At 39.7% G+C, this 13,348-nt stretch overlaps 1 protein-coding gene across 2 annotated transcripts in view; it reads left to right on the top strand.

The window, feature by feature from the left end:
• Positions 1–13,348, top strand: part of LOC119723345 (nucleosome assembly protein 1-like 1) — a 43,141-nt gene that overhangs the window by 24,378 nt on the left and 5,415 nt on the right. For both annotated transcript variants that reach the window (XM_038193927.1, XM_038193936.1), the window contains exon 13: positions 6,878–6,940. In XM_038193927.1, coding sequence (XP_038049855.1) covers positions 6,878–6,940 — 63 coding nt within the window. The remainder of the gene's footprint in view (positions 1–6,877; positions 6,941–13,348) is intronic.

The raw sequence follows: 13,348 nt of genomic DNA on the forward strand, positions 1-13,348 counted from the left end.
ATTGGAAAAAAGATTTTGATTCAAGAATAATGAAAAGAGAGTTCCCCCATCCCCTCCAAGAATCCCGTCTCACTCATCGACTCTTCACTCAAGCTTCCGGCAGATAACTGGGACCCGATTTTATTTGGGTCTTAGCCCAGACTAATATTAGGCAAGCCGGAATCGTTACAATATTATGCTTTGGCGATGTGTCCAATGCCCTCTTTTATCATTTTTGCACACAAAATTTTATTTTTTCAAACAAGGACCTTTTTCTTATTATATGTTATTTGGGAGGTGGTTGCGACATCTAGCGTCAAGTTTCGTGACATTTGACGAATCGGTTCTCATTTTAGGTCCAAAAAGCAAAATTTCAATATTATGCTTTGGCGATGTGTCCAATGCCCTCATTTATCATTTTTGCACATAAAATTTTATTTTTTCAAACAAGGACCTTTTTTTTAATATATGTTGTTTGGGAGGTGGTTACGACATCAAGCGTCAAGTTTCGTGAAATTTGACGCATCGGTTCTCATTTTAGGTCAAAAAAGCAAAATTTCAATATTATGCTTTGGCGATGGGTCCAATGCCCTCTTTTATCATTTTTGCACACAAAATTTTATTTTTTCAAACAAGGACCTTTTTCTTATTATATGTTATTTGGGAGGTGGTTGCCACATCTAGCGTCAAGTTTCGTGACATTTGACGAATCGGTTCTCATTTTAGGTCAAAAAAGCAAAATTTCAATATTATGCTTTGGCGATGTGTCCAATGCCCTTATTTATCATTTTTGCACATAAAATTTTATTTTTTCAAACAAGGACCTTTTTCTTAACATATGTTGTTTGGGAGGTGGTTGCGACATCTAGCGTCAAGTTTCGTGACATTTGACGCATCGGTTCTCATTTTAGGTCAAAAAAGCAAAATTTCTATATTATGCTTTGGCGATGGGTCCAATGCCCTTATTTATCATTTTTGCACATAAGTAGAAATAGTAACTGTTTAAATATATACATGTTTGTATTACTGAAAGTTTTCAAACACTCCCTGACCATGCACAAAAACATGTACAGGCATCAAACAACACACAAATATTATGCAGAACTATACCAATATACACACTTGTTGTTGATACACCCATGAGTACACCTCAGCGACTTTTTTTGAAATCACAGCACAATAGGATTTCTTCAGACTGGCTTTATGTTATGTCTGCGGTTAAGCCAGGGATTAACCCATCATAAACTGGATGACTAGATACATGTACTGTGCAACCCATGGGCGGATGATAATGGGCCTCATTAGCTATGCAAATCCTCTAGCATGTCAGGATAATAAACTGGTAAATTCTGAGGGTAAAGGGACAAAGGACTTATTAAAGGCAGTGACCAGTACTCTTCATTATCACATGTGGATAGTCAACAACTGCACATTCCCACTGACCGGGAAAACATTTGGTCAAAGAGTCCCTATTAAGAATGATGTTCTAACTTCAATGAGACCAATGAGATTTAACAGTTATATTGCAACATCCTGGTTTATGTCGAGGAATTTCATTTTAAACACGCTCTTGTTTAGTGCTGCATCAAGGAAAAGCGTTTGATATCAACAAAAACACTACATAGAAACAATTTCCCCAAAATTTGCGAACCGGTCTTGGCATAATGATGTAAATACTATGACTAGTCTAGGCCTACAAACAACTGACCAAATGTCATGCATGTACCCAACCTTCCAACAATGTTTACCGCTTAGCACCAGTAATACAGAACTGTTAGTGTGCTGCGCTTATCTGCTAATGCGCCAGCCTCAGATTTGTGTTACAAGTTTTCGTTGATGTTCAAACCATGGACCATGGTGAACAAAACACAGTACACGTAGGCCTACATCGCCGGTGTTGCACTGCAACAGTGCATGCAATACATGCATGTACACCATTCATCGCGATCGGCATCGTGATGGACACCACGATCCCAATAAAATTAGATTCTGAAATCTTACACAACTATCCCGACGTGTAACCATGTACTTATTTTTTTCTTTCCATAAACTCTCTAACACCATGTTAAAACTATATCGACGTAGCCAAATCGACCGACTCCGTTTCCAAAGTCTCTAAAAAAGGAGCTTTAGCCATATCGCCTGGAGCCTGAACTCAAGTCCCTACTATGATATGCCATGGAACAAGAGGAACCATACTACTTTGCATGTGGGCTTTTCGACTAGCTCCCAGTCCATCCGGCAGGTTTTTTTTTTCGCAAGTGCGCACAAGGTTCTCGGACTTTATTTTCCCATCCCTTGTCATTTTAAATACGACAAGTCAGACTATGACGAAACTTCTAGCAAAAACAAGCTTTAGTTTTCAAAGATTGCTTCATGTATTAATTGGATAGAATTACACTTAAAAGGTAACGGAGAGAAAAATACAATAGGAGTTTATTCTGAATTAACAAAAGGAGCTTATCGCCCGAGAACTTCACAAATACTTGAACAGAAACTTCTTGGCAAAACATCTTGGCAGAACAAAAGCAAACAGTTTCTTTAACGAATACTGGGGGCGAATATGACAATATAATGAATTAAATCAGTGTAAATCTTTTTTTTTTTAAATGGAAGCTAAACAAATTTGAATTAATTAATCAAGTTTCCAAAACGATTTTTTTTCTTTAAAATGTCACAATTATTTTTCATTGAACAGAACTTTTTGCAATAACAAACGTAATTTCTTTTACAAATGATTGGGTGCGAATATAAATATATCATTAATAAATTTCAGTTTAAATCTTTGAAAAAGTTCCCAAACGAATTACTAAATTAACGTTATTAATATCCCCAATCACTGGATGTCCGATCACTTAATGAAGAGAAATTAGACTCTATTCGTACGTACAATTAATGCGAACAGCGAACTGCACGTGCCGCCCAACCAGTGCACGTACGGACAGCTTGACCGGCCGGCCTCTGAACGCAGAGGCCCGGCGCGGGAGGCTGGGAAACACGCTGTCGTGTCGTGCTCTATGCCCAAACGCACTCACAGTCTGAACCTCTACCTCTGACTTTTATAAAGTATTTCTAACCCAAACTTTCATAAAAAAAAGAAGCTAGTTTCTTGTATTTGTGCCGTTGTCATGTGAAAATCCGACTGCTGTGAAAATCGGAACCCTATTATTGGTTAATCCTTCACATGTGACAGGTCACTCTCCCATTATGATGCTAAAAAAAGCGCGTTATCGTACTTACGCATGCGCAATACTACCAAGGAGTCCACATTTCGTGGAGTCGGATATTCACGCTACACCGGGAGTCCTTCCAAATGTAGTCTGAAAATATTGGCTACCTGCGGAATCTCGCAAAAAACTTGGAGTTCGCAAAACATGCGTAGGCCTACGGTTGTAACGAAAAGTTCACGCCAAAAGCTTTCCAATGCTTGCAAAAAATAATAAAATAGTGTTTTCTCTGGGATATCGTGTCATTGAACCACAGATGTACATAAAAAAACACGTGCACGTACCTTATATGGGAATATATTTTGCAAAAAACCCACATAGTACCACTTGCGCCGACGAAAGGTCTAGTCGCGATCATGACGTGCGGAAGGCGCCTGGGGTGCATGAATTGAAGACCGCTGCACGCCGCCGCAACGCGGAGATACACGAGAGCCGGAGTAGCACGAACGGAAAGATATACAGTGTAGTTCCAGAACGACCAAAATAATGCCCACAAGTTTTCCATCTGTGATCCTGAGTGGAAAAGTAGAGAGACTTCAAACAATGTGCGTACTCCTGTCACAAAATCGTAAACCCTGCGACTATTGAGTCGTCGGTCGGCATGACATTTTATTTTATTTTTTTTCTCGGGAGCCAATACATGTACGTTTAATTGGTCAACAATCTATGTATTTTTGAGATGAGTTTGGAGACAGGTTTTATCGTAAGACGTTCGGAAGTTCATCAACCACGGAGAGCAAGGGACAATTTTCAACCACTGTCGTGCCGACGTTCTCTAGACTACGCTTGCGCTTCTCCGGTTTCTGAAAAATCGTCGTCAACTTAGGCCAAAAAAAGGCCCCGGTTTCTGGTATGGAGCTTGCCCAAAAAGTGGTACGGCGACGGGGCTTTTTTTTTCTTTCTTTTTTTACCTGATTTTTTTGCTTCAAATGTCGGCTGATGACTGCAAATGGTGCCCGACTAAACTTAGTGCACTGAAAATATGGGAATCCAGAGAGGCCACATAAAGCTTATTCTCGATCATAACCCTATCTAAAAACACGTTAAAATTGTGCAGCAGCAGGATTCCAGTCAAACCAGTGAGTTTGGCGGTTTGGGACATTATTTTTCATTGAAAAAAAAAACTTTTTGATTTTGCCGACGCGCATGGCCGGCCACGGCAACGCGCGCGCATACCAGAAACCGTAGACTTTTTTTGGGGGGGGGGAGCCTTATGGATTTTCACAAAGAATTCCTTGAATGTCATTTTAAGATTCCACTAAAAGAAATTTCCTGTTTTTTGGTTTTTTTTGGAAAATGTTCACTTTCTCCGATGTGTAGAGCAAATATTGCAGTCTTGCGTGCACGTGCACGAGAGCCGTATACGTACGCCGCAGTGAAGTCCTAACCACGTGGCCATTGTAGAATGATATAGCATAACGAATTTTTCTATTGGCTAACGCGATGTCAACAAAGACCTGCTTTCAGCAACCTGAAAGCGTTTAGTTTAAAAAAAAATGATCGTTAGGACACTTTGTTTCCATGATTTCTTCCACAATTTCAAACAACAATTTCATCGAAAATCGGTTTCCATGATGCATGACGTCCCTAGGCTCGAAAGTCTGTGCGGCCGTGTAACTCGCGGTCAACCAATAGAATTGCTTGTATAGGCACGGACATTTCCGTGGGAATTTCCCCTGTCACGCAATACCTCGTTGCTGTACAGCTAGCTAGCTCAGAACTTCGCTCGTAACCCCCGCCCTGCATGGCGCACGCACAGGAACATGAGACGTACACACGACCAGACTTTTTGGACTGCATTGACGAAGTTAATTTGTGAAGTACATGCAAACTATAACACGATGTTTTCTTTTGGATAATAAGACAGAAAACAAATTCACTTGCTGATAATGACTATAAATCATTTTGGCGGTCGGCGATTTTGACCAATTTTGATCGGAAGTCGATATAGTAATGGTTTTGTTCTCCAATAAACCAATACAATTGTGTGGGGTCGCATTTATCGCTTTCAAAAATGGGGTCGGTCGGGTGTTTTTTTTTTTTTTTGGCCTAAAGGATCGCCGTTATGCCAGTGCGGCCCATTGGCGCAACAATTCGTGTCTGTTTAAAAAAAAAAACTATGCCATTCAATCATTCATAAATTACAACTAAGCCTTTCTAAGATAATCAGGCCATCTATACTTACCCCTGGACACGCGGTTTGGTAGCGGTCTCATACCCTTCAAATTATGTGGACCATCAACACAGTCGTTGTTCAAGACCATCAATTGCAACAAAAGACCGTTTAGCACCTAGCGAACACGCAGACTTTACCAGGTGATTGACATAATTACAATTGACACGCTTTAATTGGATATAATAAAGGCGTCAAGAAGTCTTACCTAACGGTACGTTGCGGTTTAACAGAGCATGGTTTTACGCACGGTTAAAATGAGTGACCCTTTGTTTGGCCAGAGCGCGGGCGGCGAGAGGATTAGTACTGCATAACAATGAAATGGTATGGGTGTGAGGGATCGGTGGAAACACGGTTAAAATGGGGTTAAGGATTAAGACTCAATGCACACGGTTAAATTGTGGTTGAAACGCGGTGGTTTGCTTTTTAACCGTCAAACTGCATTTTTAACCGTGTACATTTTCATAGTGTCACCCATTTTTAAAAGTACTGCGGAAACGTACTTTCAAAAATATATTTATCATTGCAAGACATGTCTTATGAGATCAAAATACATATTGGACTAGCTCCCCGTACAATGCTACAAATGCAAAGCATCAATATCAACGCGGACAATGATTCTTGAATGTGATAATAACACTGGGGATCAGTGAGGAACAGCCTTCAATTTCAGGCTGGTTTCAAAGTCTAGAATAAAATTGATTGCTTGGATTGGGTTTGGCAAAACCCTACGTGTACTTCCCTGTCATGTGATTTCCCTTTACCATGTTGCTAGGCAATTGGCTCTGTGAACAAATATTCCCTCAACGGTAAGAAAGGGAGAGTTGCAGGGGACCAGTGGGACTATCGAACGCATTGCCAACTATGCCTGTTGCCACTTGAAGATGTTACAGCTTTGTGCACATTCAGAATCAAATTAGTTGTGTGTACTTTGCTGTATACGTGTGCAAACCAGTACGTGCATGCGGTGTGTCCCGTCCACGGGGCTGTTGAAAGTGGTAAAAAAGCTCCCTCTCTGGTTCATGCACGGATCCCATACAGTGCCCTCTGGAGTTGGTACAGTCTGTAGCAGATGACTCTTGGTTGTTGATTCCATAGCTGATGATTGTTTGTTGATTCTGTAGCTGATGATTGTTTGTTGTTGATTTTATAGCTGATGATTGTTTGTTGATTCTATAGCTGACCATTGTTTGTTGTTGATTCTATAACTGACCATTGTTTGTTGTTGATTCTATAGCTGACAATTGTTTGTTGCTGATTCTGTAGCAGATGATTGTTTGTTGTTGATTCTATACCTGATTATTGTTTGTTGTTGATTCTGTAGCTGACCATTGTTTGTTGTTGATTCTATAGCTGACAATAGTTTGTTGCTGATTCTGTTGCAGATGATTGTTTGTTGTTGATTCTATAGCTGACAATTGTTTGCTGTTGATTCTATAGCTGACGATTGTTTGTTGTTGATGCTATAGCTGATGATTGTTTGTTGTTGATGTTACAGGATGCAGAAGGTGAAGAAGGTGATGAGGAAGATGAGAATGATCCTGATTTTGATCCTAGCAAGGTATGTACAGCCAAGACGTAATCATGGTTCTTGTATCTGTTTTGGCTTAACCAGTTCGCGCAGGAGGCCTTGTATACACACAAAAGTTTTGCGGTATTAGGACAGATGACAGAAAATCACGCATAGAGCGAGGCCGGAAATATGAATGTGCTGCCTGAGGGTAATGGCTTCAACCCGCCTGGCTTGAGGTCGAGTGAAACGTAATCCCTCGCCTCATTCCGATCTTGTCAAAATAATCCCGGCGTGAACTGGTTAAGGCATGCTATATCAATGATTTGATGGATGAGAATTTAACTTTATCTATTTAGTGGGGTAACAATGACTATAAATGACTATTTGATTTATACTTGATCAGTTCAATTACTCAAAAAGGTCTTCCTTCTAAAGGTACAAAAGCACACACCAAAATTCCTTGACAAACTTAAAAATGCTGGGGATGAACATTTTGGACAAGAAACTTTGAATGCACACAAACACAAAGTACTTGTTGAAAATAATGTCAAGATACTTGAAACCTTTGTAACCGAGCTGGAAAGGTTACGCAGAAATTTGAAAGTGACACTGGGTATATATTCCACTATAAATTGCTCAAAATTTTATTACAAAAAACGACAGTCATTCTTCAGCAGTCTGTAATAACAGAAAACAGAAGAATAGAAATTAATTTATTTACAAATATACAATGACTATGAATCCAATATTCAATTATCTAATTATTTGAAATAACCATCTCTCCTTATCCTTGGTTATCTTTTATCTCGAGAAATTGCTTTACTGGTTCTATAAACCTCAATTTCCATTGATTTGTTCCATAGAAATGTTTTTGCTGCGAATTTACAAGTACATTTCTTAGAGAGGCATAAAAATATTAAAGGCATAAAAATTTAATCAAGGAGAAATAATCTCCATAAGCACTTGCTATGCAATAATTTTACAACACATTAATCTCTAAATCTCCAATTTCTTAGGCACATTTCAAGCAATAATGTTTTACACACGTACCCAAATATTATGGATGCTGGATAAGGGATACACTGGTCTACTCGAGAAGGCTTCTCTATTTGTGACCACTCAGGAACCACAGAACCACAAGCAGTAGCTGTAATAAAATTACTGTACATATTAAGTAATCTCATAAATACTAATAAATGTTTCGATGAAGGAATATTAAATAATCATCAGTGCCATCAAAAAGTTTCATCTCCACAGTACATGTGTACACATCCGTAGTTATTCTATATTGATGAATTTACAATGCATTTTATACCGTACACCTATTTCTTAACATTTGTTTGTTTAAACAGTAAGGCTCATAAAAAGAGTATTCAATATTCTGTATTCGTACATCCATCTATATGTCTCATGTGTTTTATTTCAGGCTAAAACATTCTCTAAGTTCTCTTTCCATCCACGCTATCCAAATTTGAGTTCAATAAAGTGCATTGACCCTATAATTCAACATACAAGAAACATGTATTTAGGATCGAAGTATGTACAAGTATACAGTCAATATTACCAGGAGGTTCGGTATCGAAAATTCAAGTCATCTTATGCACAATTTTCATATAGACTTGGCTTTCAACCTGGGATATTTATTTTATGGCATAAAAATGTTTCATACAGACTTGGCTTCCAACCTCGAGTATTCATGGCATAAAAATGTGTCGTAAAGTGCTATTTAAGATAACATCAAAATTTACGAAGTTGAAACACTTACCGGAGCAGTTGTGGCTTGTGTACCTATGCCTCGGGATGTTTGGGCAACTACACGATATGCATGTATACGATATGTGTATGCACATGCGGCGTGCTAACCATGGCAAAACCACGTGAGAAACACAGCAAAATATAGACAAGCTGGCTCGCAATAAGGTGTGGCTGGCAGCAGCAACGACAAGCAGTCAAGTGACCTACCCATGCTTGCTTACTCTCCAAGAAAACTAGCGAAAAATTCACGGAATGTGCGTCCGAAGCCCTATGCTTTTGAAACACTGCACGGAATAAAAGGCTTTTTCGCACTGCATGTCATATGCAAATTGTTACGCAACTCGGTATGCTCTATTCAACGGAAAACACAAGAGGGCGCTCGCAATGCTTCGACAACTTTCGCATCGCTGTTTATGCTAAAAATATTAGACATCGACAAAGAAATATTTTACAGACGGGACCTGGCAGCATGATTACAGGAATTTAAGTCTGGCCGGTCACAATCATCCGGGATTAAAAATTGTGTAATAGGGGAAGTAAAGAATTATTTGTAAGAGACATCCAATCTCAGATTCTGGATTCTAACTTCATTGAAGAAGAGACTGAGTTGACCTCAAGAAAATCCTATCTGAAAGATGCATGTGTGTATAATGATTGATCAGTCAAAGTATGAAAGGAGACATTTCGAAAAGAAAGAAACATAGGTAGAAAGTTACAAAGGTGAAGAATATTCGGTGATATGTCCGCTTAGTGCATGTCGCACCAAGGAGGAAACAACTCCTACGGACCACCAAAAGAGCCACCTAATACCATTCCTACTATCATGTTCACAATCGATCAGTGTCATCTCTAGGAACTTAACTGCAACAAAATATTTACAAAAAGGAAATTGTATGGACAATTCGTCGTGCTAGCTTGCAGATATATGTACACTTACATCTGGTAATTCTATCTCACCAAATGGAAACTGATGTCGATGAGAAAGACATGGAAGTTCAAACTTCATTCTAGCATAGAAGGTATGGTGGATTATCCACAGACTTGCATGATGCAAAGTTAAGACATGACGTCCTTGTGAATCACCATAAAATATTACCAGAATATGAAGAAAACTTCTATTCCAATACTGAACTGTTACTTCTCCGCAAAGCTTAGAATTACTATCTACAAAGGAAAAAAATATTTACAAAATTGTGCTGATATGTGCATTTCATCCAGGGATAAATTCCTTCAGCTCTTGTATCACAGAGAGCGCAAACGCTTGGAAGACATCACCGTACTGGATAACGGTTGTACATGTACTTTGAGAGAAGTAGAAACATGCGGCACAAAGTACCACGAGTGAACAACCAATTCTCAAGAGTACTGGCATGTTCGATGTACATATCAAGATCATAAAAACAACTAAGAGTGCAAGTAAAAAGATAAAGGTTTTTGTATCAAAACCTATACTGGTTATTTGTTGTTGAGACAAGACAGACCTCGGTAAACGATGAGGATTCCTATGTTGTCCTTTCGTGGAACGCGATGATCTTCTGGGCTTATCCTCAACACTTGTATCAGGTGCGGGTATAACTACACCAATGTCAAAATCGGACTCCGAACTTGAGCTGTCTGATGAAGCTGTTGAAGTATGTTTAGGCGTTTGAGTATGCGTGGGTTCAGCAACTGACTTTGTCTCTAAAAGACCAACAGGAACCAATTTCAACTCAACAGAATTGACAGTTCTCCTGTCACCACTTCCATCAGCCATTTCTATAGTATAAACAAGATTATCAGGATCTGGTTGACCAACTATCACATACACCTGAGGATGATAAGAATCCTGTATTTTACTTCGACCCTTGGGATGGTTACGACGGTACACCTTGTTTCCTATGTGAAATACGTTTGGATTTGTTCTTCGATCATAAATTTGCTTGTTCTTGTTCCGCTCACGTTGATTTTTGCACATGGCAAGTTGATATGCTTTTTGAAGTCTGTCCTGATGTAAAGAAACCCAATCCTTTTGTACAGCTGCATTCTTCTCTTCCCTGTCCAACATGGCATCTACTGGAAGCAAAGGCTCTCGACCGAACATGATGTAAAATGGTGAAAGACCAGTAGACGAATGGGGCGTAGAATTATATGCGTAGGTCAGTTCAGGTAGAAATCTGGACCAACATCGCTTCTGTTCAGCAGAAAGTGTACGAAGGAGATCATGCATAGTTCTATTAAAGCGTTCGCATTGGGCGTTCCCTTGCGGATGATATGGTGTTGTTCGTGTTTTATTGATATTGTACAAATCACAAAGACGTGCAACTAAATCCGACTCAAATTGTCTCCCTTGATCCGAATGTATTCTCTGTGGTGCGCCATATTTAAGAAACCATTCTTTAACAAGAACTGATGCTGTTGTTTCGGCAGTCTGATCCTTGGTTGGCACTGCAATGGTGAACTTGGAAAACACGTCAGTAATCACTAGTACATTCTCCAATCTGTCACTAGAAAGCTCCAACAAAGTAAAATCAATAGCAACTACTTCTAAAGGCTTACTGGCTACCAAATGACCAAGAGGATTCCTGACTGATGGTCGAGGAAGTTTAGCAATGGTACACCGCTCACAATTCTCAATCCAGCGCTTTACATCTGCATACATGTTTGGCCAATAGCAACGTTCTCTAAGCAAGGCACAAGTTCTTTCTATTCCTTGATGACCAAATTTATTATGTACTTGAGTCAAAACCTTAGATCTCAACGAAGAAGGCAGAACCGTTTGGCGTAAGTTTCCAAGTTTAGGGTCTATGACATCTCTATACAACACACCATCAACTAACAAAAACCGTTTCATCTGTGTCAACATTGTTTGGACAGACCGAGATAACATCCTTCGCTTCTGTCTTGGTGGAACTTGTTCCGTTACATGATATTCTAGGAAATTCCTAATGTCTGGATCGCTCTTCTGCAGCTCAGCCAACTCTTCTCGATTATATGAAGGAAATGCAGCAATGTGATTTGAAATATTCAACTGTACTCTACTTGAACTTAACTCAGACGCAGACTGGTTCACCTGGGATTGCAAATCTACAGGAATGAAGTGCAACTTCGAAGATGTGATTTCGGATACTGAAATGCAAGACACAGAACATGTATCTTCTTCAGACTCAAACTGACGAGAAAGTCCATCAGCATTCTTGTTGACACGACCTGGACGATAGACTATCTGAAAGTCAAATGATGCTAATTCACCAACCCATCGTTGTTCCACAGCACTCAACTTTGCATTTTCTAAGTGTGTCAAGGGGTTATTGTCAGTACGAATGACAAAATGAGAACCATACAAGTAATCTTTGAATTTTTCAGTGACTGCCCACTTCAGACCTAACAACTCCAACTTCCGAGAACTGTATTTCTCCATGTTTTTCTCGCTATTCCGTAGTGTACGACTGGCAAATGCTATCACCCTCTCAGAGCCTCCTTGCATCTGTGATAGGACGGCCCCAAGCCCGGACTGACTAGCGTCAACATCAAGAATGAATGTATCAGAAAAATCTGCAAATGCTAATATGGGAGTACTGGTAAATCTTGATTTTAAGGTGTCAAATGCTTCCTGGCACTCCAAAGACCACCGGTTACGAAAGAACTTAGGATCATGACCGTGACAGACTCCAACTAAAGCATGCAATGGACGAGCAAGTTGAGCAAAATCAGAAATAAAACGACGATAATAACTGGCAAAACCTAGGAAAGAACGCAGTTTCTTCACACTTGTTGGTACTGGCCAATCACGTACTGCCTTGATTTTCTCATCATCGGCTGAAATTCCCTTCTCCGACAAGACATGCCCAAGATAGTGTATTTCCTTACAGAATAAATGACATTTCGATGGTTTAAGTTTGAGACCATGTTGCTTCATACGTGTAAAGACTGTGTCAAGATGGTTCAGGTGATCTGTGAACGTCTTGGAATATATACAAATATCGTCTAGATATACAAACAACATCTGGTATACAAGGTCCCCAACACACCGTTGCATTAACCTCTGAAAGGTTGCTGGAGCTCCACAGAGGCCAAAAGGCATGCGGACATACTCGTACAGACCCATGGGAGTTACAAAAGCTGTCTTCTCACGATCTTGTTCTCGTACTTTGACCTGATGGTAGCCACTAGCTAAATCTAAAGATGTGAAAAATTTAGCTCCAACTGCAGCGTCAATTAATTCCGATATTCTGGGAAGAGGAAATGCATCTTTTTTTGTCTTGGCATTTAGGCGACGATAGTCGACACACATTCTGAGAGATCCATCCTTCTTCTTGGCAAGTACGATGGGAGCAGCATAAGGACTGTGACTTTCAGTTACCATACCATGATCTAGCAAACCCTTTATATGTTGTTTGACCTGCTCGTATTGATTAGGGGGAATCCTACGAAATGTTTGAGCCACCGGCTCTGAATCAGTTGTGTTTATGTGATGTTCTACGGTATTCGTCTCACCCAAGTCAAACTCATGCTCAGCAAATATGTCTTTATGTTTGTCCAATAATTTGTTCACTTCCATCAACTCCTCATCTGAACCTGAAAAACCTGTCAAATCTACTGCTACTGAGGACTGTGAAGAAGATGTGGATTTCTCTTCAACCCTAGAAATTTGGATGTGATTCACAGAAACCTGAAATTGTACCTCAGAACTGTTATCCACAACACCATCTATCATGCGTAAAA

Source organism: Patiria miniata, unplaced genomic scaffold (genome assembly GCF_015706575.1).
Source record: "Patiria miniata isolate m_02_andy unplaced genomic scaffold, ASM1570657v1 HiC_scaffold_1, whole genome shotgun sequence".
NCBI lineage: Eukaryota > Metazoa > Echinodermata > Asteroidea > Valvatida > Asterinidae > Patiria > Patiria miniata.